This window comes from Carettochelys insculpta, chromosome 2, assembly GCF_033958435.1.
Source record: "Carettochelys insculpta isolate YL-2023 chromosome 2, ASM3395843v1, whole genome shotgun sequence".
NCBI classification, from domain to species: domain Eukaryota; kingdom Metazoa; phylum Chordata; order Testudines; family Carettochelyidae; genus Carettochelys; species Carettochelys insculpta.
The window spans coordinates 238,460,354-238,477,427 of record NC_134138.1 but is presented as its reverse complement, the minus strand read 5'-3'; the positions used below and the strand labels follow the sequence as shown (position 1 = coordinate 238,477,427).

Sequence of the window (17,074 nt, the reverse complement as noted above, 5' to 3'; positions counted from 1 at the left end):
GCTCAAACAGCAATGCTGCCAGTGTACTACTGTCTACACTACAACTTTCACAAACATAGTTTTATCAGTTGCAAGTGGGATTTTTGTCACATTCCTAACTGATATAGCAATATCACCAAAACTTCTTAAGTTTAGACCAGGTGTAAGGTTCTTCTCCTCTAATTTCCTTTTCTTTCCTTTCCAAAGGAAGCTTCTATTCCTCCTAGCTGTGAAGATAACCTCATTTAAATCACACTTGAAAGGATATCTTAAGTGTAAAAGGTCATGCTTGTCCTGTAGCACTACCTTCTGGCCTAGTGTGACTATGCTGAGGCCTGCCTCAGTTTCTGCTTCAGTGAGGTAGCAATGGGTTCACTTGTTGCCTGACTACACCACCAATCTGCTAGACATACCCTCTCTCCCCGCAACCTGGCTAACCACTTAGTCAAAAAGGTATAACCATATGTAAACGAAGGATGATGTCATTGTTCACGTTTGTTCACCGATCAGCACAACAGGGCTATGATCTTAACTGGGGACTCTGGGCTCCATAAATGTTTATTTTTTACTGACACATGCGGTGGCATCCTTTTCCCAGATGCAGATGTGATCTCATGGTTAGACCCAATCTTTGAATAAATAAAAAACAACATGGCTGAGTGTAAACAAGTTTGAAATAAATTTATGTAACCTAGATAAACCAGGATCATAGTGGGAGAATTAGTTGAGCCCTCGCCAGGTTCTCTGAATCTGAAAATCCTGAAAAACACCTACCTCACTCCCATATAACCAAAGACTATCAGGCTTCCAGGCTGATGCAGTCAGCAGCATGACTGATTGCATGCATCTGAAAATCCACAGACATTAGTGCCACTCAGAAGACACTAAGGACAGGTCTGGCACTGACAATAATATTGGCAAATGTTGAAGGGCTTTGGGTGCCAAATGGAACTTTACAGCAAAAATGTCCACTGGCTATAACTGTCAGATATTATGCCCCCAGGAGACATGCAGTAGGACTAACCGCTGATCTGGCTTCTCAAAATGAATTTGGCCTTCAAGAGACCACATGACTGATATGGCACTGCCATTTTCGGCATACCGGAGCTTGTCATCAACACAACATACATGACCAATAATAATGACACTGAAGTCCTGACTGCAAATACTGGTGGCACTTCTCCAATAGCTATTGCTGTGCGAAGAATTCAAGTTCACTAGCCAACTGTCATATTCCGAGCTGTAACCCAGAGCACTGAGGGGTTGTGTCACCACCTGCCACACAGTCTTGGATGCTTCATGATGCTTTGCTATTGTAGCTCCCAATTTGGACTGCTCACAGCCTACCAGCATGCAGGTCACACCCTGAGCATTATATATAATCACAGGACTGCTCCAACAGCTCTGTCTATAGCAGCACATGAACAACCCACCAGCCACACTCTGCCTTGCAGCAGCCTTGGCTACCACTTGCAGGGTGACTCCAACACAATCCCTGTCCCCAATTCTCCAAAAGACACATGCTCTGCACTGTTCAGCGCTCTTGTGCGCAGTTCAGATATAAGATGTCTTTTGCCCCTTTAAGGCGTTTGTTGCTTTAACTGGCGTTACTAAACAGTTCAGTTTAAACACGGCACTGTGTTTTTAGACTAAACAAGTTTATTAACACTAGCAGAGAGCCTATGACATGAATTCAGGCATAAGAGAGAAAATTAGAAATTCTCACAAGCTCATTCACTCAGTGGAGTATCTCATTCCATTACAGTCAGTTTTCAGCAGCACAACATCCCTAGCCTGGTATTGAGCTGATTTTGAAAATGTGTCTGTCGAAGACAGTGTGTTCTGTGGTGGATTTGAAACATGAATGCATTTGATCCTTGTTTAGCTTCTTGTATGCACTATTACATTGCAAAAATCTCTAGTAAGACTGTAACCATAGTAGATGTAAATAAATGTGACATTTATGAGCAACTGATTTGGCTGAAAAAAAGTGGGTGTGCCTAGGGATTGTTTGTTTTAAGTGTGCCATGTTACTGAAAAGGTTGGGAATAATAAAAAGAAAGAATAGGATTGTTAAAATGATCAAATTATATACATCAATCATAAATGTCTTGATGCAGGCTGCACCAGATGGAATAAGTTGCTATCTTAATGGTCTCTGGAATACATCCTTTGTCAGGATGGGTCAGCAATCCATTCAGGCTCAGTTCATAGCAGAGGTGTTCCTGCAAACTGGAGACTGCAGACAAGATGGAGGTATTGCAGGGTCCTCTTTATACCCTTGCCTATGTGAAGGCAAATCCATTGTTCCTCATTATCTGAGATCACATTGGCTGTGGAGAATCACATGATCAGGTTACCTGACCATGTCTTTTTTTGGACATTCTGCCATTGCCAACCTCCCAGATGACAAGTACACAGTTAAATTCCTGAAATGTGGATTAGAATCCAGTGCTGCTTTACCGGGCTGCAAAATTTGGTGTAAATTTAGGACGCTGGTTACAATAATGGTTCTCATGTTCATTTTAAAATCCAATAACATCATATATGGTAGGACTTCCATGTGTCTGTGGAAGGAAAGGAGCATGTGCATTCCTGACCACCTTTAGCTGTGTACTGAACGATAACAAAGAAAACAGAATATAAAAATTGAGGTAATATATTCATGAGACCAAAATAAACAAACTTCTGCAGCTAGCATATTCTCATCTCTTCATAATGAATTAAAGGTTGCAGAATGTATAATTTGGGAAGACTGAAGACATATTTTATCACGTCCAATATTAAAACCCAACTCCTATTCAAGCCTGGTGTTGGGCCCAGAAGTAGGCTGGGGCTGGAACACGTGAGAGCATACTGCCTAAGAGCGGCTTCAGGTCAGAGTTCCATCAGCACCTTCAGAACTGTCACACAGTTGCAGGAACTTATCATTGGGGGAAAGCAGAGATTATTTTGTTGTAGAGTCAGGAAAAACCTAGCTCTTTATTTCAGTATTTAACAAACAATTAATTAGAGAGATTGGGTGAGATTATATCTTTTATTAGCCCAACTTGTGTTGTTGTAAAAGAAGAACTTTTGAGCCACACAGAGTTCTTCTTCTGGTAAGACACAGCTACAACCATACTGCATACAAATAATTAGTTAGATTTAACTGCATTAATTAGAAGAAATTCCTAAACCTTTAATCTTTCATTGAGGAATTTTTAAACAAGTTTGGCTTTTGAATAACAAGCTGGTCATTAGGAAACCACTGCAGCCCCCTTCTGGAGGCCAAGAGCCTCACATACCAAGCATGGTTTGAGGGCTGCCATCCCTTCATCCGAGTGGGGGAGGCAAGTGTGCCTGCAAGGGAGCTCCCTGTGGGGTGAATAGGGCTCTCTCTGTGTGTGTGTGTGTTTGGGGGGGTGGCAGCAGGGTCCCTGCGAGATATGTAGAGCTGGCGTGTGTGGGGTGGGGGAGCAGGGTCAGGTGTATAGTTGTAAGTAATGTGCCAGCAGGAACTCAATGCTGCTGAAGGCTGGGAGGAATGTGTCTCCCAGAGACCATTTGCATGAGAATGCAAAGGTGTGCATATGTGATACCTTGCAAACGAAGACTGATGGGTAGCGAGGAAGCCATGAGATTTTGTCTATTGTAAACACGTTGTAAAATCACAATTTATGCTAACACTCAGTATAAGAATTGTGAAATCTCACCAATGCACCAAGTCATGGTGGTGGTAGGGGGAAACAGGGCAGTTGATATAACTGCATAAGACCTGGATTACACAGGGCTTCCTGGTTTAAAGCATTGTAAAGGAGATGGGGAGGGACATGGATTGAACCAGTAGCTGAGTGCCCATGCCTTAGCCAGATAGCTATAAGCCTGGTTTGACTAGCCCTCCCCAACTGTTAAAGGATAGACCTGGATACTAGTGCTTTTTATGAGGCTCCACTTTGGTAGATACCAAGAGCTGAAATTGCAGGGTGGTAACTGAGGCCACCAAGAGCTGAAATCACAGGGTTTTGCCTCACGCTAGACCCACAGCAGTGGATGGCTCGAGCAACTGGTGGTGGGCTGGTAGGAAGAGCAGCGGACGGAGAGCGTGACCAGCAGGCGGCCGGTAGGAGGAGCAGCAGATGATGCGACTGACGGACGGCTGGTAGGAGCAAGCAGAACGCCTGACCGGTGCAAAGGTGGCATTGTCTCAGGTTCCATGAGGGAATGCGTCAGCGTGAGGTGTCAGTGCCCACACAGACTGGACCAAGTTGTGAGTGGGGCATTTGAATTGGGTGTGGAGAAAGTTGGGTGTGTGGATTGGCTATTTGCAATATTGGGCTGGTGAGTCTCAGAGGGCAAGGACATTGCTCAATGCATTTGAGCTGGGACAGTTACTTGAGGATTGGTTGTGAGCTCTGGGTGTGATAATTTTCACAAGCTTATGCTAATTGACTTTTCTGCCTCTTTTATTAAAAGTCCTTTTCTACAGTCAGACTCTGTGCTTGCGAGTGGGGAAGCATTGCCTCTCCGAGGCACCCAGGAGTGTGTGACGTTCCCAGGATACTGGGTGGGGACTTGAGCCAGTTCAGTGTGAGATGGATGAAAAGGAGCCCCTAGATGTTGAACCCGGCCTTGGTGGCTGCCAATTCCTTCCAGCAGAAGGGTCACATAGTGAGCAGGACTAGGGTATGTGCAGGAGCACCCCAATGCAGTGAGCAAGGCTGTCAGGAGCTGAGTGAGACAGTGATGACACTTTACCCATGAGGTGAGTGAGGCTGGAGTGTACGTGCAGGAGGGTCCCTGAGGGATGACCAGGGCCATGGGTTGAACAGGTCCGTGGTGCATGTGAGTGCAGGGAGGCCCCATGCAGTGAATGAAGCTGTGTGTGGGGAGGGGGACAGAAGGGCTAAGTGGGTAAATGGAGTTGGGGTGTGTGAAGGGCCCCGTGGGGTGAGCCTGGCTGTGGGGGGCAGGGCTGGGATGTGTGCAGAAAGGGTGGGGGTGTGGGGAAGAGCCTGCGGGGTGAGAGGGGTTGTGTGGAGCGGGGAGAGCGTGTGAAAAGAAAAGAGCTGGGGGCGGATCCGACGGGGTGAATGGGGCTGGGTGTGGGGCGGCCGGAGCCCACGGGTGAGTTAGGGGCTGTGATGACACGTTCCCCGCCAGATGAGTGTATGCACGGGGTGCGACTCCCAAAGGCTGAGAGCGGGTGTGTTCGTGGGAGGCTCCCCCAATACACTCACCGCGCTGGACCCCGCCCCGCGCAGGAAGCGTCTGCGTACGTGCACGGGGGCGGCGGACGTGTGGGGGTGTCCCCGCGAGGGGAGCGCGGCCGGGCTGTGCCCCTGTGAGACGCGCCTCGTCCAGGCGGGGTGGACTCGATGCGGCTCGCTAGGGAGCAGCCGCGGCGTTTCCTGGGCGGGCTGCGCACCGCCCCCGCCGCCCTGACGCAGCTCCGCTAGCCTCCCAACGCGGCGGGGCCTCTTTGGCGCTCGCTGCTCCTGCCCTCGCCCTGTGGAGTCTGGGGCCAGGGCTGGCGGCGGCGGACGCGCAGGGCGAGGTGAGCTGGGCGGGCGCGGGGTCCCCGAGGCGGGATGGTCCCCGGGGCCGGGGCCTGCGGCACCAACCGGGCGGCGCCCGAGCCCAGTCCCCTGTTCCCGCCGGCAGGGCGGCGAGGCCAGCCAGGGCCCTTCTGCAGCGCGGCCGGTGTAAAGCCCGGGGTGGGAGCCTGTCGCCGAGGCATACGTGTCCGGCACCGCCGTGTGCCCGGGCCGCGGAGAGAGCTGTGCTCGCCCGTGGGACCCGGGTGTAACTGCCCCCAGCTCTCCGCGAGTGCCCCGTTGTCCCAGCACTTGCTGCGCCCCTTACCTGCAGGCGGGCACAGCAGGGAGCTGCTTGCCGGGGGGGGCAGGGAATGCGAATGCCCCCTGCCACCGAGCGCTGGGGGTCGCTGGTAGCCTGCGTACCCCGGCCAGCGTGTGGCACAGGACAGCAGGGCTACACCGGCCATTGAGTGACAGCCCCGCCACCCATAACAAAGGCTGTGTGTGTGCGGGGCGGCAGGGAGTACTAGCCCAAACGCTGCTCAGAGGTGGGTGGGAGTTTTTGATGGTCGGGACAAGCAGTGTTTATACGGCCTGACTTTTAGCCACATGGCTGTGTCAGTAAAAGCTGGGCCCAAGTGTGTAATTCAGGGAGCAGGCCACAGCCCTGTGCACTTCAGAGGCAAGGGCTTGTCTAGGGTTAAAAGGCTGTGTGGCTGTAGCTATGAAGGCACTATTGACCTATGCCCATGGAAGGGCTTCTCCCATCCCTATTGATAATTTAGCTCTTCCTCTCCAGAGGTGTAACTGTGGCCAGTGGAGAAGGAATCCTGTAAACATAGTGCTCTGTGTGCTGCTGGTATATCTACACTATGCAGCTTTTAGGGACAGGGCTAGCGACAAGATTGTGTTGGCACAGCCCTGTTAAAGGTCAGCATGTGTGAATGCAGTTGGTTGTACTTTTGCTGACAAAATACTTCTACCCTCCCACAAGTGGCTTTCACTTGTTGGCAGGAGAGCACACCCTCTGACAAAGCAGTGTGCACGCTTGCCACAGCAAAACATTTGGTTTGGTTTCCCATGTGTGTGAAGGGTTAAGCTCCTACAGTGACAGAAGTTATGTTGATCAATTGCCTGGGTAAACATAACTTGGGAATTAGAATGATTTAACTGCATTACTCGGGTGTGTATTCGTAAGTGATGTTGTTACACTAACATCGTGATAAAGTAGAGCAAGGGTAAGTGTCATGTAACGCTGATAAGGGAATTAAAGTATTACAAGGGTTATAGCAAAGACACATTTATGTGCACCTTTAATGTTATTAAGAAAATAAAAATGTTATGGATGATGTCTAAACTGTAAACTGCAAAAATCAGTAATGAACTATTCATGGATATTTGACTGTAAACAGATTGATATAATTTATGAACACAAAGAGTTAAGTGTTTGATGCTTTCTCAAAATACCTTTCTAGCCCCTAACATTTTATTGCTTACATATTTCGTTATTGGAGCACGCACCAGACAATTGAGTACCTTTGAAAAGTACAACAGTGAGGCTCTGCAATTGAGTTACTGAGAAGTAATCAGAGGATCTGTAAACAGTCTCCAAGTAATATATTCCTCGTCTGGCATTGGGCACCCGCCCAAGAGATTTTCCCAGCTCTATGTCATTGGATTGTAGGGATTCTCTGTTGGAAATAATAGTGTTAGACAGTGGCCTGGGCTTCGTGACCTCTTCCAGTTCCTTACATTTCTGTGAGTATGTGTTTTTTAAACTTTTTGAGACCACAGAATACCAAACAGTATTGTCAGACCAAAAAACAAGCAGAAACAAGCAGCAACGTATAGCAAAACCAAAATGAAGTAATTTAATCAAGTACCATAGTAATGACGATGTAACAGTTTATCTGGTTCTAATAACAGAAAATTTATACCATCAAATTATTTTTCCAAATGCTTCTGGTACATGGGCGAGTTGTTCGCAGAACACCAGTATTCTGTGGAATACAGTTTAAGAAATAATGTTTTATAGTGTAAGAGGCAGAGATCCAAACAAAATAGATAAGTGGAGTGGGGGCGCACAAACATTCTATCTGATTCAGGCTTCATAATTACTATTTTGCTTTAGATCCGCATCATGGAAAACCAAGTGTTTGAATCCTCTGAAGAGAGAACTTTCCAGTACCAGGATTTTCTTCCTTCACTACCCGTTCCTTCTCTTGATGAATCATTAAAGAAATATCTTGATGCAGGTACAATTGTTACAATCACTTAATAAATTTTTGCCTTTTACAGAGGTCCAAAAATTGTTGGAAATAGGTGTTTGGTTGTTTGTGGCTGTCTTTGTCCAGCATCATCATATAAATAAAGATTTCAAGGCACTTCTCATATTTGTAAATACAACTATTACTGGTTTTGGAACTGTATAAATGTCTGCTTGTGTCTTTTGAGGACTCTGACTTGGCAAGACTTCTGTCCTAAAACACATGCACATGCAACCGTTGGGCCAATCAGTATGTGCAGAGGCTCTGAGTCCAGCAGCAGGGCAGCCTACAAGTTCCTGGATTTAAAAGGTTCCCTCCTGGGGTCCTCCCCTGAGCACCCTTCCCCCTTCGGGGCACTCTCTGGAGCCTCCTGGTACCCCCTTCCCAAGCACCCTCCTACCCTGCATCCCTTCCTGCAGTCCTCCCACAGGTTGGGGCAGGGGGCTAATTGCAAGCCCAAAAAAGGGGGTGCAGCCTAAAAGGTTTGCTCACCCGAGCTAGTAAACAAAATATCAGAGAGGAAAAGATGATAGGGACAACATTTGGAGGAGTTCTTTGGTTTTGTAAATCATAAGCCTCTATCATGTCAGATTCTGATATAGTAAACAGGTCACAGACATGGGAATGAGCTGTCTGTATGTTGTTTTTCCCCTAAAGAATTCTGTCCTCCTTAAATCATTCCCAGAATTCTGCAACTTTTGAATTTTTGCTTGCAATCTTTTCAGGTACTTCAATTTTTCCTGTTCACCTACCTGTAAAGAAAACCTTTAATTGAGCAGCTACCGGGGAGGTGGGGCTCTGACAGCCATACCCAGCCAGAAACAAACAGGGTGACCAAATACTAAGTGTAAAAAAATCAGGACAGGGTGGGGTAGTTATGGGCACCTATTTAAGACAAAGTCCCAAATATCAGGACTGTCCCTAAAAATAGGGACATCTGGCTACCTTAGAAACAAACATTATGCCATAATTTCAAGATCCATGTAGGGATCAAGTGCTGTGGCACTGAGCATTGCAAAGCTTACCTTGTAGAGGTCTAACAAAATCACAGGATTCCAATTCTTGAGTTAGGTGGCTAGGTTCCTTTTTAAATGAATTGCAACGAGATAGGCACCTTGGAATGGCATCCGCAACACTAGCTAACAGGAAATGCCAAGGAGAGGAGCATGTCTTAACCCTCTCCCTTCTCATGAAATAGGTGCCTCTCTGCAGCTTAGACTTAGACAATTATCTCTACTTGTGATCCACAGCTGGGAGCCCTTCTCTTCAAGTCAGGTGGCTGAAGCGTCTAAGCCATGGGTGTCCAACCTTTTGGCTTGCCTGGGCCACATTGAGTGAAGAGGAATTGTCTTGGGCCGCATATAAAATATATAATATAGTTAATGTATATAAATCACATAATAATGTTAAAAGTTTACGATCTTGTGGGTCTGCATTACTAGCTGTCTAGGGCCGCGGGCTGGACACGCCTGATCTAAGCCATTTCTTATGAGACTGAATCAGGCACCTGGCACCCTTCACTCAGGGGGAGAAATTGCTGCTTCTGCCCACTTTATAGTGTTTAGAGTACTCCCGTGGGATGTGGGCGAAACAGGTGGTTCAGTTTCCCTTTGGCTAGGTGGGGAGAAAGGATTTAAACAAGGATCTCCCACACTTAGTTGTGATATATTCTAGTATGATCTTCTTTGGTCTCTCCTACTGCAGATGTTACACTTTGGATAAAGTCAGTGGACAAGAGACAGAATGACACTAGCCTGGAAGGGAATACCCAGAGTCCAGTTCCCCTCCTCCACTCACTCTTTCACTGAATTTACACACAGTATGTAACTGGTGCAAAGTAAGGAGAGTACTTAGAGTGGAGGGATTGGACCCTGGGTCTCCTACCATCTATGCAGCTGCCCTAACTGGCTGACTACAGGATCATTCATTCCCTTTCCCTTCCCCCTTGCCTCTGTGACTCTTCTTTCAAAATGAAAGAGCTTCATCAAGAGACATTCAGAGAAACCTATATTGGAAGATCCCATAGCTCAGTGGTTAGAATACCCTCCTAAGATGTGTGGGAGGTCTTTGTTCAAGTGCTCCCCTGGCTTGAGAGGGCTATTGAGCCTAGGACTCCCTCATCCCACGGGAATGCTGTATCCACTAGGCTGAAAGTTGTAAGATGGGTGGTGATGGCACTGCCATCTCTGGTGGCTGATTTTGGAATGGGACCTGATCTGGTAAGCATCTTCTGAACAATCTATTGGACTGGGGACAGCCTGTCTCTTCCCTGGTGTATAGATTGTATGGGGCCCTGGGGAGGAATTAGGCATGTGGTTGGCTAGAGAGAAGCAACGTTGCACGTGTCCAGAGGCAGAAACTTAGGCATCTAGGACTTAGGCCTCAACGTACCTTTGTGGATCTGTGCCAGAATCACAAAACTGACTCTGTGTCCAATTATTCACCTACCAAAATCAGAGGAAAAGTCCCATTTATAGGGTCTTGCCCCTTCCTGGCATTGTTTGTTCAAGATATAAGTTTTATCCCAACTTGACTCCCATTCACACCCACACAAAGTTTCTAGGTCAACGTAAGCCATGCTTTAAGCCATGGCTTGCTAGCCTGTTGGGGTATATTTAGATTGCATTTTAAACCTAAGTCTGTGGGACTCAGGCTTGTGCATTTATTTTTACAATTGCTGGACCCGTATCTCATGGCCATCCAAACATGTCCCTACTGCATTAGAGACTTTTTGATTTAGATTTGCAGCGTCAGCTACATCTGCACTGTAAAATGACAAGGCTTGGTCCCAAGTCACAGTGGAACTGAGAAAGAGTCTGATGCAGACTCTATACCAAGGATCTGAGCCATATTGATTTGTGTGTGGATGGAAGCAGGGCTTGGGCTCAAACCTGAGTCAGCCTGGGCTTAGTGGGCAGCATGAAGACACAGGATGTGTCTACGCCTCAATAAAACACTTGTCCCACTGTTGCATATGTAGCTACTACAGCAATGGAAGAGTTTTGCCTGTCACTTAGGTAAATGTACCCTATGGAAAGGTGGTCTTAGGTCAATAGAATGTTTCTTCCATTGACCTAGGTTAGTCTACAATAGCAGGAGATTAGAGCCGCGTCTACACGTGCCGGCTACTTCGAAGTAGCTGCGCCAACTTCAAAATAGCGCCCGCCATGTCTACACGTGGTGAGCGCTATTTCGAAGTTGAAATCGACATAAGGCAGCGAGACGTCGAAGTTGCTATCCCCATCAGGAGATGGGAATAGTGCCCTGCTTCGACATTGAACGTCGAAGTAGGGCACGTGTAGACGATCTGTGTCCCGCAACATTGAAAGAGCAGGGTCCGCCATGGCGGCCATCAGCTGAGGGGTTGAGAGATGCTCACTCCAGCCCCTGAACTCTATGGTCGCCACGTGCTGCAGCCCCTTAAAGCTCCCCGCCCCCTGCGTTCCTGTGCAGGAAGCTGAGAGCGCGTGCAGGCGGAAGCACTGCCACGCGGCCAGCCTGCACACCTGCAGCAGCCTCATTTCACCACCCCTGCAGCGATGGCCACTCGCCGGCACACACCCCCGCCCGCCACAAGGGGAGCCAGGGCTCCCAGCCAGCCAGGGAAGAGGTAGCGGGGCCCCTCCTGGACGGAGGCCGAGATCCGGGACCTGCTGGGGCTCTGGGGTGAGGAGGAGGTGCTCCAGGTAACGGGGAGCAAGAGGCGGAATGCGGATGCGTTCGCTCGGCTGGCTGAGGGCCTGGCTGCCCGGGGTTACCCTGCCCGCACTCCTGACCACGTCAGGAGTAAGGTTAAGGAGCTGCGGCAGGGTTACGCCTGGGCCCGGGATGCGGCCAGCCAATCTGGGGCTGCCCCCACCACTTGCCCCTTTTACAGGGAGCTCAGATCCATCCTGGTCCCCCGGTACACCTCCTCCCCACCGGCCACTCTTGACACCTCGGCCGACGAGCCCCAGCAGGCCCCGGAGGCGGAGTCTGCCCCAGAGGCAAGTCCCACACCCCAGGGGCCCCCCCAGGAGCCCACCCCTGGGATGCCAGAGGAGGAGGAGGGGGACTTCTCCTCCAGCGACGTGGGGCTCCGGATCGCCATCCTGTCCCGGAGCTCCAGCAGGGCGTCCGCCCAGAGGGTGTCCCACAACCGTGGGAGCGGAATGTCAGGTATGTACCCCCCCGATGCACACCCCCGGGGTTAAGGGGCGGGGACAAGAGACATGACCAGGGCCCTCCACATGCCCAGATGACCATGGCCCCAAGGACAGCAGTGGCATGTCCCTCAGAAGAGTGCATCAGCCCCTGCCCCCCAGCAGGACAGCGCCATACCCCATCCCTGGGGATGGGGGGAGCGGAACCTAGGGTCCCCCGGGGGGCGGGGGGTGAAGCAGTGAGACACCCATCATCAGCAGCAGCATCTCCCGGTGACAGGGATGGGGAACCAGCAGCAGAGGGGTGGGGGGACAAGGGCCATGGGTCGGGGCCCACACTAACGGCTGTCTCCACTCTTCTTCCCCCCGTGTTCCACAGCTGCACCATCGGAGGGCCCGGAGAGCGCTGGCGAGGTGTCCGTGGTCCCGGAGAGCCCACCGGGGCCATCCCAGCAGGCCAGCCCCTCGGTGGAGCACCAGCCAGCCCCAGGATGGGGCCGATGGTGGAGCCACCAGAGGATGGCAACGGACCCCCAGCTGCTCGCGACCCTCCGGCGTCAGCTGGAGGTGTCGAAGCGGCACCTGCGGGTGGAGGAGCGGCGGCTAGAGCTCCAAGAGCAAGTGCTGGCCTGGTGCCAGGAGGCATGGGGGGCCTTCATGCGCACATTCGAGCGCATAGCAGAACACCTGGCCCCCCCATGCCACTCTGCCCGCCACTCCAACCACCGTCCGCCACCCTGGGGCCAGCCGCCGAGGGGGACCTGGGGCCTGCAGACACCCGCCGACCGTATCTGCCGGTTCGCCCGGGCGCCGGACAGTAGGGGTGCGGGGCCGAGGACGTGGCCCCCCCCTCCACCTTTGTACATATCCTGCATTATTTGTATATAGTTTGTGTTGGACCCCTGTTGTTATGGTACCTGCCCCCCCATGTAAATAGTTCCACCCTTATTTTATTTATATATATATATATATATATATGTATTAATAAGACATTTCACTGTTTTTGGTTTCAAAAAAACAGGTCCATTTATTTGCAAGAAAAGTGTGTGGGGGTGTGCTCTTGGGTGCTCTGTGGTGTGGGTGTGGGGGCAGGGAGTGTTGTGGAGGATGGTGGGGTGCAGTGGGTGGCCTGCCAGCGTTCACCCCGCGGCCTGCCAGCGTTCACCCCGCGGCCTGGTTGAAATGGGCCTGCAGGGCCTCCTGGACCCGGATCCCCTCAGGGTCCACCTGGTGACTGGGGGCAGCGGGTGGCTGCATGTCGGCCCTGCCAGCCTCCACAGCCCAGCCCTGGAAGAATGCCTCTCCCTTGCTCTCCACCAGATTGTGGAGTGCGCTGCACGTGCCCAAAACCTGGGGGATGTTGGTGGGGCCTGCATCAAGGCAGGTGAGGAGACACCTCCAGCACCCTTTGAGGCGGCCAAAAGTGCGCTTGACCACCTGGCGTGCATGGTTCAACCGCGTGTTGAACTGCTCCTGGCTGGCTGTGAGATGGCCCATATAAGGGTGCATGAGCCAGGGCCGGAGGGGGTACGCCGCGTCTGCGATGATGCAGAGGGGCATGGTGGTGTCCCCCACAGGGATCTCCCGCAGGGGGATGTAGGTCCCCACCTCCAGCCGGCGGCACAGGCCCGAATTTCTGAAGACCCGGGCATCGGGGGTGCTGCCAGGCCAGCTAACACAAATGTCCAGGAAGCGACCCCGGCTGTCCCCCAAGGCCTGGAGGACCACCGAATGGTAACCCTTCCTGTTGAGGAAGCGTCCTCTGCTGTGCTCTGAGGCACGGATGGGGATATGGGTCCCATCCAGAGCCCCAAAGCAATTTGGGAAGCCCAGGCTGGCAAACCCCGTGGTGGCAGCATCCGGGTCCCCAAGCCGCACGAGCCTGTGGAGGAGCAGGGCATTGATTGCGTGGATGGCCTGCAGGGGAAGGACATGAGAGAGCACCAGTGAGGGGTGTGCAGGGTGTGTCTCGTCCTCCACCCCAGGGCCCCCCACCCACCCCCGGGTCCTCTTACCTCCATGAGGAGGGCCCCAATGGTGGCCTTGCCCACGCCAAACTGCTGCCCTACGGATTGGTAGCTGTCTGGAGTGGCCAGCGTCCAGACAGTGATGCTGACCCGTTTCTTGACCATGAGGGCACGTCGCATTGAGGTGTCCTGGAGCCGTAAGGCAGGGGTCAGCCACTGGCAGAGCTCCAGGAATGTCTGCCGGCTCATGCGGAAGTTCTGGAGCCAGCGGTCATTGTCCCACTCAACCGAGCACCAACTGCTCCCACCAGTCTGTGCTCGTGGGGTAGCTCCACAGCCGGTGGTGTGTGTGGCGGGCGGCGGGGGTGTCGGAGGGCAGCAGGGTCTGGGGTTGCTTCCTCCTCCTGTGGGGGGCAGCTCCTCTTCCATGAATAAAAGGTGGTCAGCTGCCTCCTGCATAGCACTGAGCAGGGCAAGCACTGCTCCTACAGGGGCGGGTGTGTGGACCTCTGGCGGTGGCTGCTGCTGCTGCTGCTGGGGGTCCATACTGCTTCGATGGGGTGTGCGTGCCTGTGGCTCTGCAGACCGCATGCTGTGGAGGCTGTGTGTGTCTGGGAGGGGCCCTTTAAGGGAGCGGCTAGCTGTTGCCCCGGAAGCGCTAGTCCGCCCTGTGACCCTGTCTGCAGCTGTTCCTGGCACCCTTATTTCGATGTGGGCCGCTTTGGCGTGTAGACGCTCTCCTGCAGCGCCTGCTTCGATGTAGTGCTGCTGAACGTCGACGGCACCAGCCCTGGAGGACGTGTAGACGCTCTTCATCGAAATAGCTTATTTCGATTTCGCTACATCGAAATAAGCTATTTTGATGTAGCATCCCTGTATAGACATAGCTTAGGTCACTTTAACTGCATTACGCAGAGCATGATACTTAGCTAGGTCTACCTGAGATTTAGGTGCTTCTCTTTTTGATGCAGAGTGCTAAATTACTGGGTATGTTGTTTAAAAAAAGGTTAAGTGTCTCAAACATTTGTGTCGCAAAACTAAATCCACTTTTATTTTCTCACTGTAGTGTTATTCAATAGAATTAAATATGTCCTGTGATTGTGGACACATTGTAACATAGCAGAATTACATTCTAAACATGAACTTTGTAAATCAAACCTGGCTCTCCAAGTTAATAAACAAACCACACCTGAATGAATTAAAGCTTACTCCCTCTCTCTCTCTCAGGCTACATTACATTACAACGATCTGTCAACAGGTGTTACTGTCAGATGATATCTGCTGACAAATCTTCTGTCGACAGAGTGTGTCCACACACACAAACGCAGATTGGAAAAGCGATCTGCTCTGTCGACAGAGCAGCCAGACTGCCCAGCCCTCTCTCAACAGAACAACTGACTGTAAGCACAGCAGACAGGGCTGTTCGGTGACCCAGAAGCCCTGTTTGTTGACAGAGGGGCCCCCCAGTGTGTCTACACAGCTTTTTTGTCGACAGAAACTGTTGACAAAAGAGTTATTCCTCAACGCGGAGAGGCAAAACTCTGTTGGCGAAAGTGTTGAGTTTTGTCGACAGGTGGTCAACAAAATGCATTCTGTGTATAGACACTTCACAGGATTTCTTGGTAAAACCCCGGTTTTGTTGACAAAACTCGCTAGTGTAGATGTCACCTCTGAGTGTTTACATGCTTTTGCTCTTGAACTGCACATGCAGACCAGGGTTTAACTTGACAGGTCTCAACATTATTATTGAGGTTAGTTCAACTGTTAACTATCACACACACTCACCCACATAAATCCTGAAATGTCAAATAACATAGGTGTAAGGCTTTGAGAGAAAGATGCAGTGTACGGTCCTGATTCTGTAGCAAGCTTCATGCAGGTATAGACCACGTATCTATATGAGTACTGTAGTGTTCCTTACTGTTTCTGAGCAACACAAAATATTACAGCTCTCAGCTTGCAGTCCAGGCTTTGTAGCTCAACTGTAGAGCTTGGTGCTTTTAGCTTCGGAGGAAGAATGGGTTAAAAATTTATGATTTAAAGACTATGTAAACTTTGTTATTTCATGTCATATTTTAACATTAAACTTGTTTAAATGAATTCTAAGTTTAATATAAACTATTTTAATGTGTGAACTACTTATAATCTCCAAATATATTTTAAGTATATGGTGATTTCAGAAGCCTATAGCAAACATTTTGAATTAAAAGCTGTTTTGTGTATAAAGAAGGAATCAAGAAGAAACATTTAACTTTTTAAATCAAACTTTATGAATATCGCATGATTGGTCATATGCTGCATTAGGAATTTGTTTTGTTGTAATACAAATAAATTTGTTTAATTAAATTCCAGTTATCATCTTAATGTCGCTTGACACACATTGTGAGCAAAAAATTATCTAGTAAATAAGTATCTTTCGTTCTCAATTTTCCAACCTACTAAAACATTCAGTTGATAAGAATCTAAAAATATGAAGCAAATTTCTGCTGCAGTAAATGTATATAGTTATTGTGCACACTCCTAGATAGCAAAAAGATGTACCAAATCTGATGTAAAAGTTCTATTTACTTGTAAGTCACTGTGCTTAATGGTTAGGTCAACCAATGAGGATGCTTCTTTCTTTTAAAAAGATAACTAAAGTACAAATGCAAAACTTGATTAAAATTGGTTGTTTAAACTTAGGCTTTCTACAAGAGTGATTTAAATCAGTCTGCCCTTTGTGGAAGTCCACCTATTAAGTGTGAGGTACCAAGCTGTCGTACAGGAAGACTTCTCTGCCTGCACAGATGCCTACTGAATTCAATGCAAAAACTGAATTCATTGGTATTCCTCACTGCCGAGTTCACTATAGGATCAGGCTTTGAAGGAGTAAAACAGATTCGTGAAACCTGGTTTTTATTTCTGGATGAGCGGAACTCTCCATTCTGGTATTGTGCTCAAGGACTTAAAAGATCTTCAGATTTATTGGAAACAATGAGATTAAATATAAGTCTGTGCAGTATTATGCTCATGTAAAAAGCCTCTTGGACTATACAAGGAATTAAGCTAAAACTTCTTAAATGGTCATAAAATAAGAGGTAAAGGTGGTTTTTTTGTTTGTTTGTTTCTTGGCTGGCAAAAGTTTTGTGTTTCTGGTTATGTCATATATGCTCATCGCAAAACAGAAAAATATCAGCTTTTATGTTAGGCTACATCTATGC

General features: G+C 49.4%; 1 protein-coding gene across 2 annotated transcripts in view; it reads left to right on the top strand.

The window, feature by feature from the left end:
• The first annotated feature begins 5,256 nt into the window (after positions 1–5,256).
• The window catches only part of CROT (carnitine O-octanoyltransferase), an 80,346-nt gene continuing 68,528 nt past the window's right edge, over positions 5,257–17,074 (top strand). For both annotated transcript variants that reach the window (XM_074984794.1, XM_074984793.1), the window contains exons 1-2: positions 5,257–5,515; positions 7,630–7,753. In XM_074984794.1, coding sequence (XP_074840895.1) covers positions 7,639–7,753 — 115 coding nt within the window. In that variant the 5' untranslated portion in view covers positions 5,257–5,515; positions 7,630–7,638. The remainder of the gene's footprint in view (positions 5,516–7,629; positions 7,754–17,074) is intronic.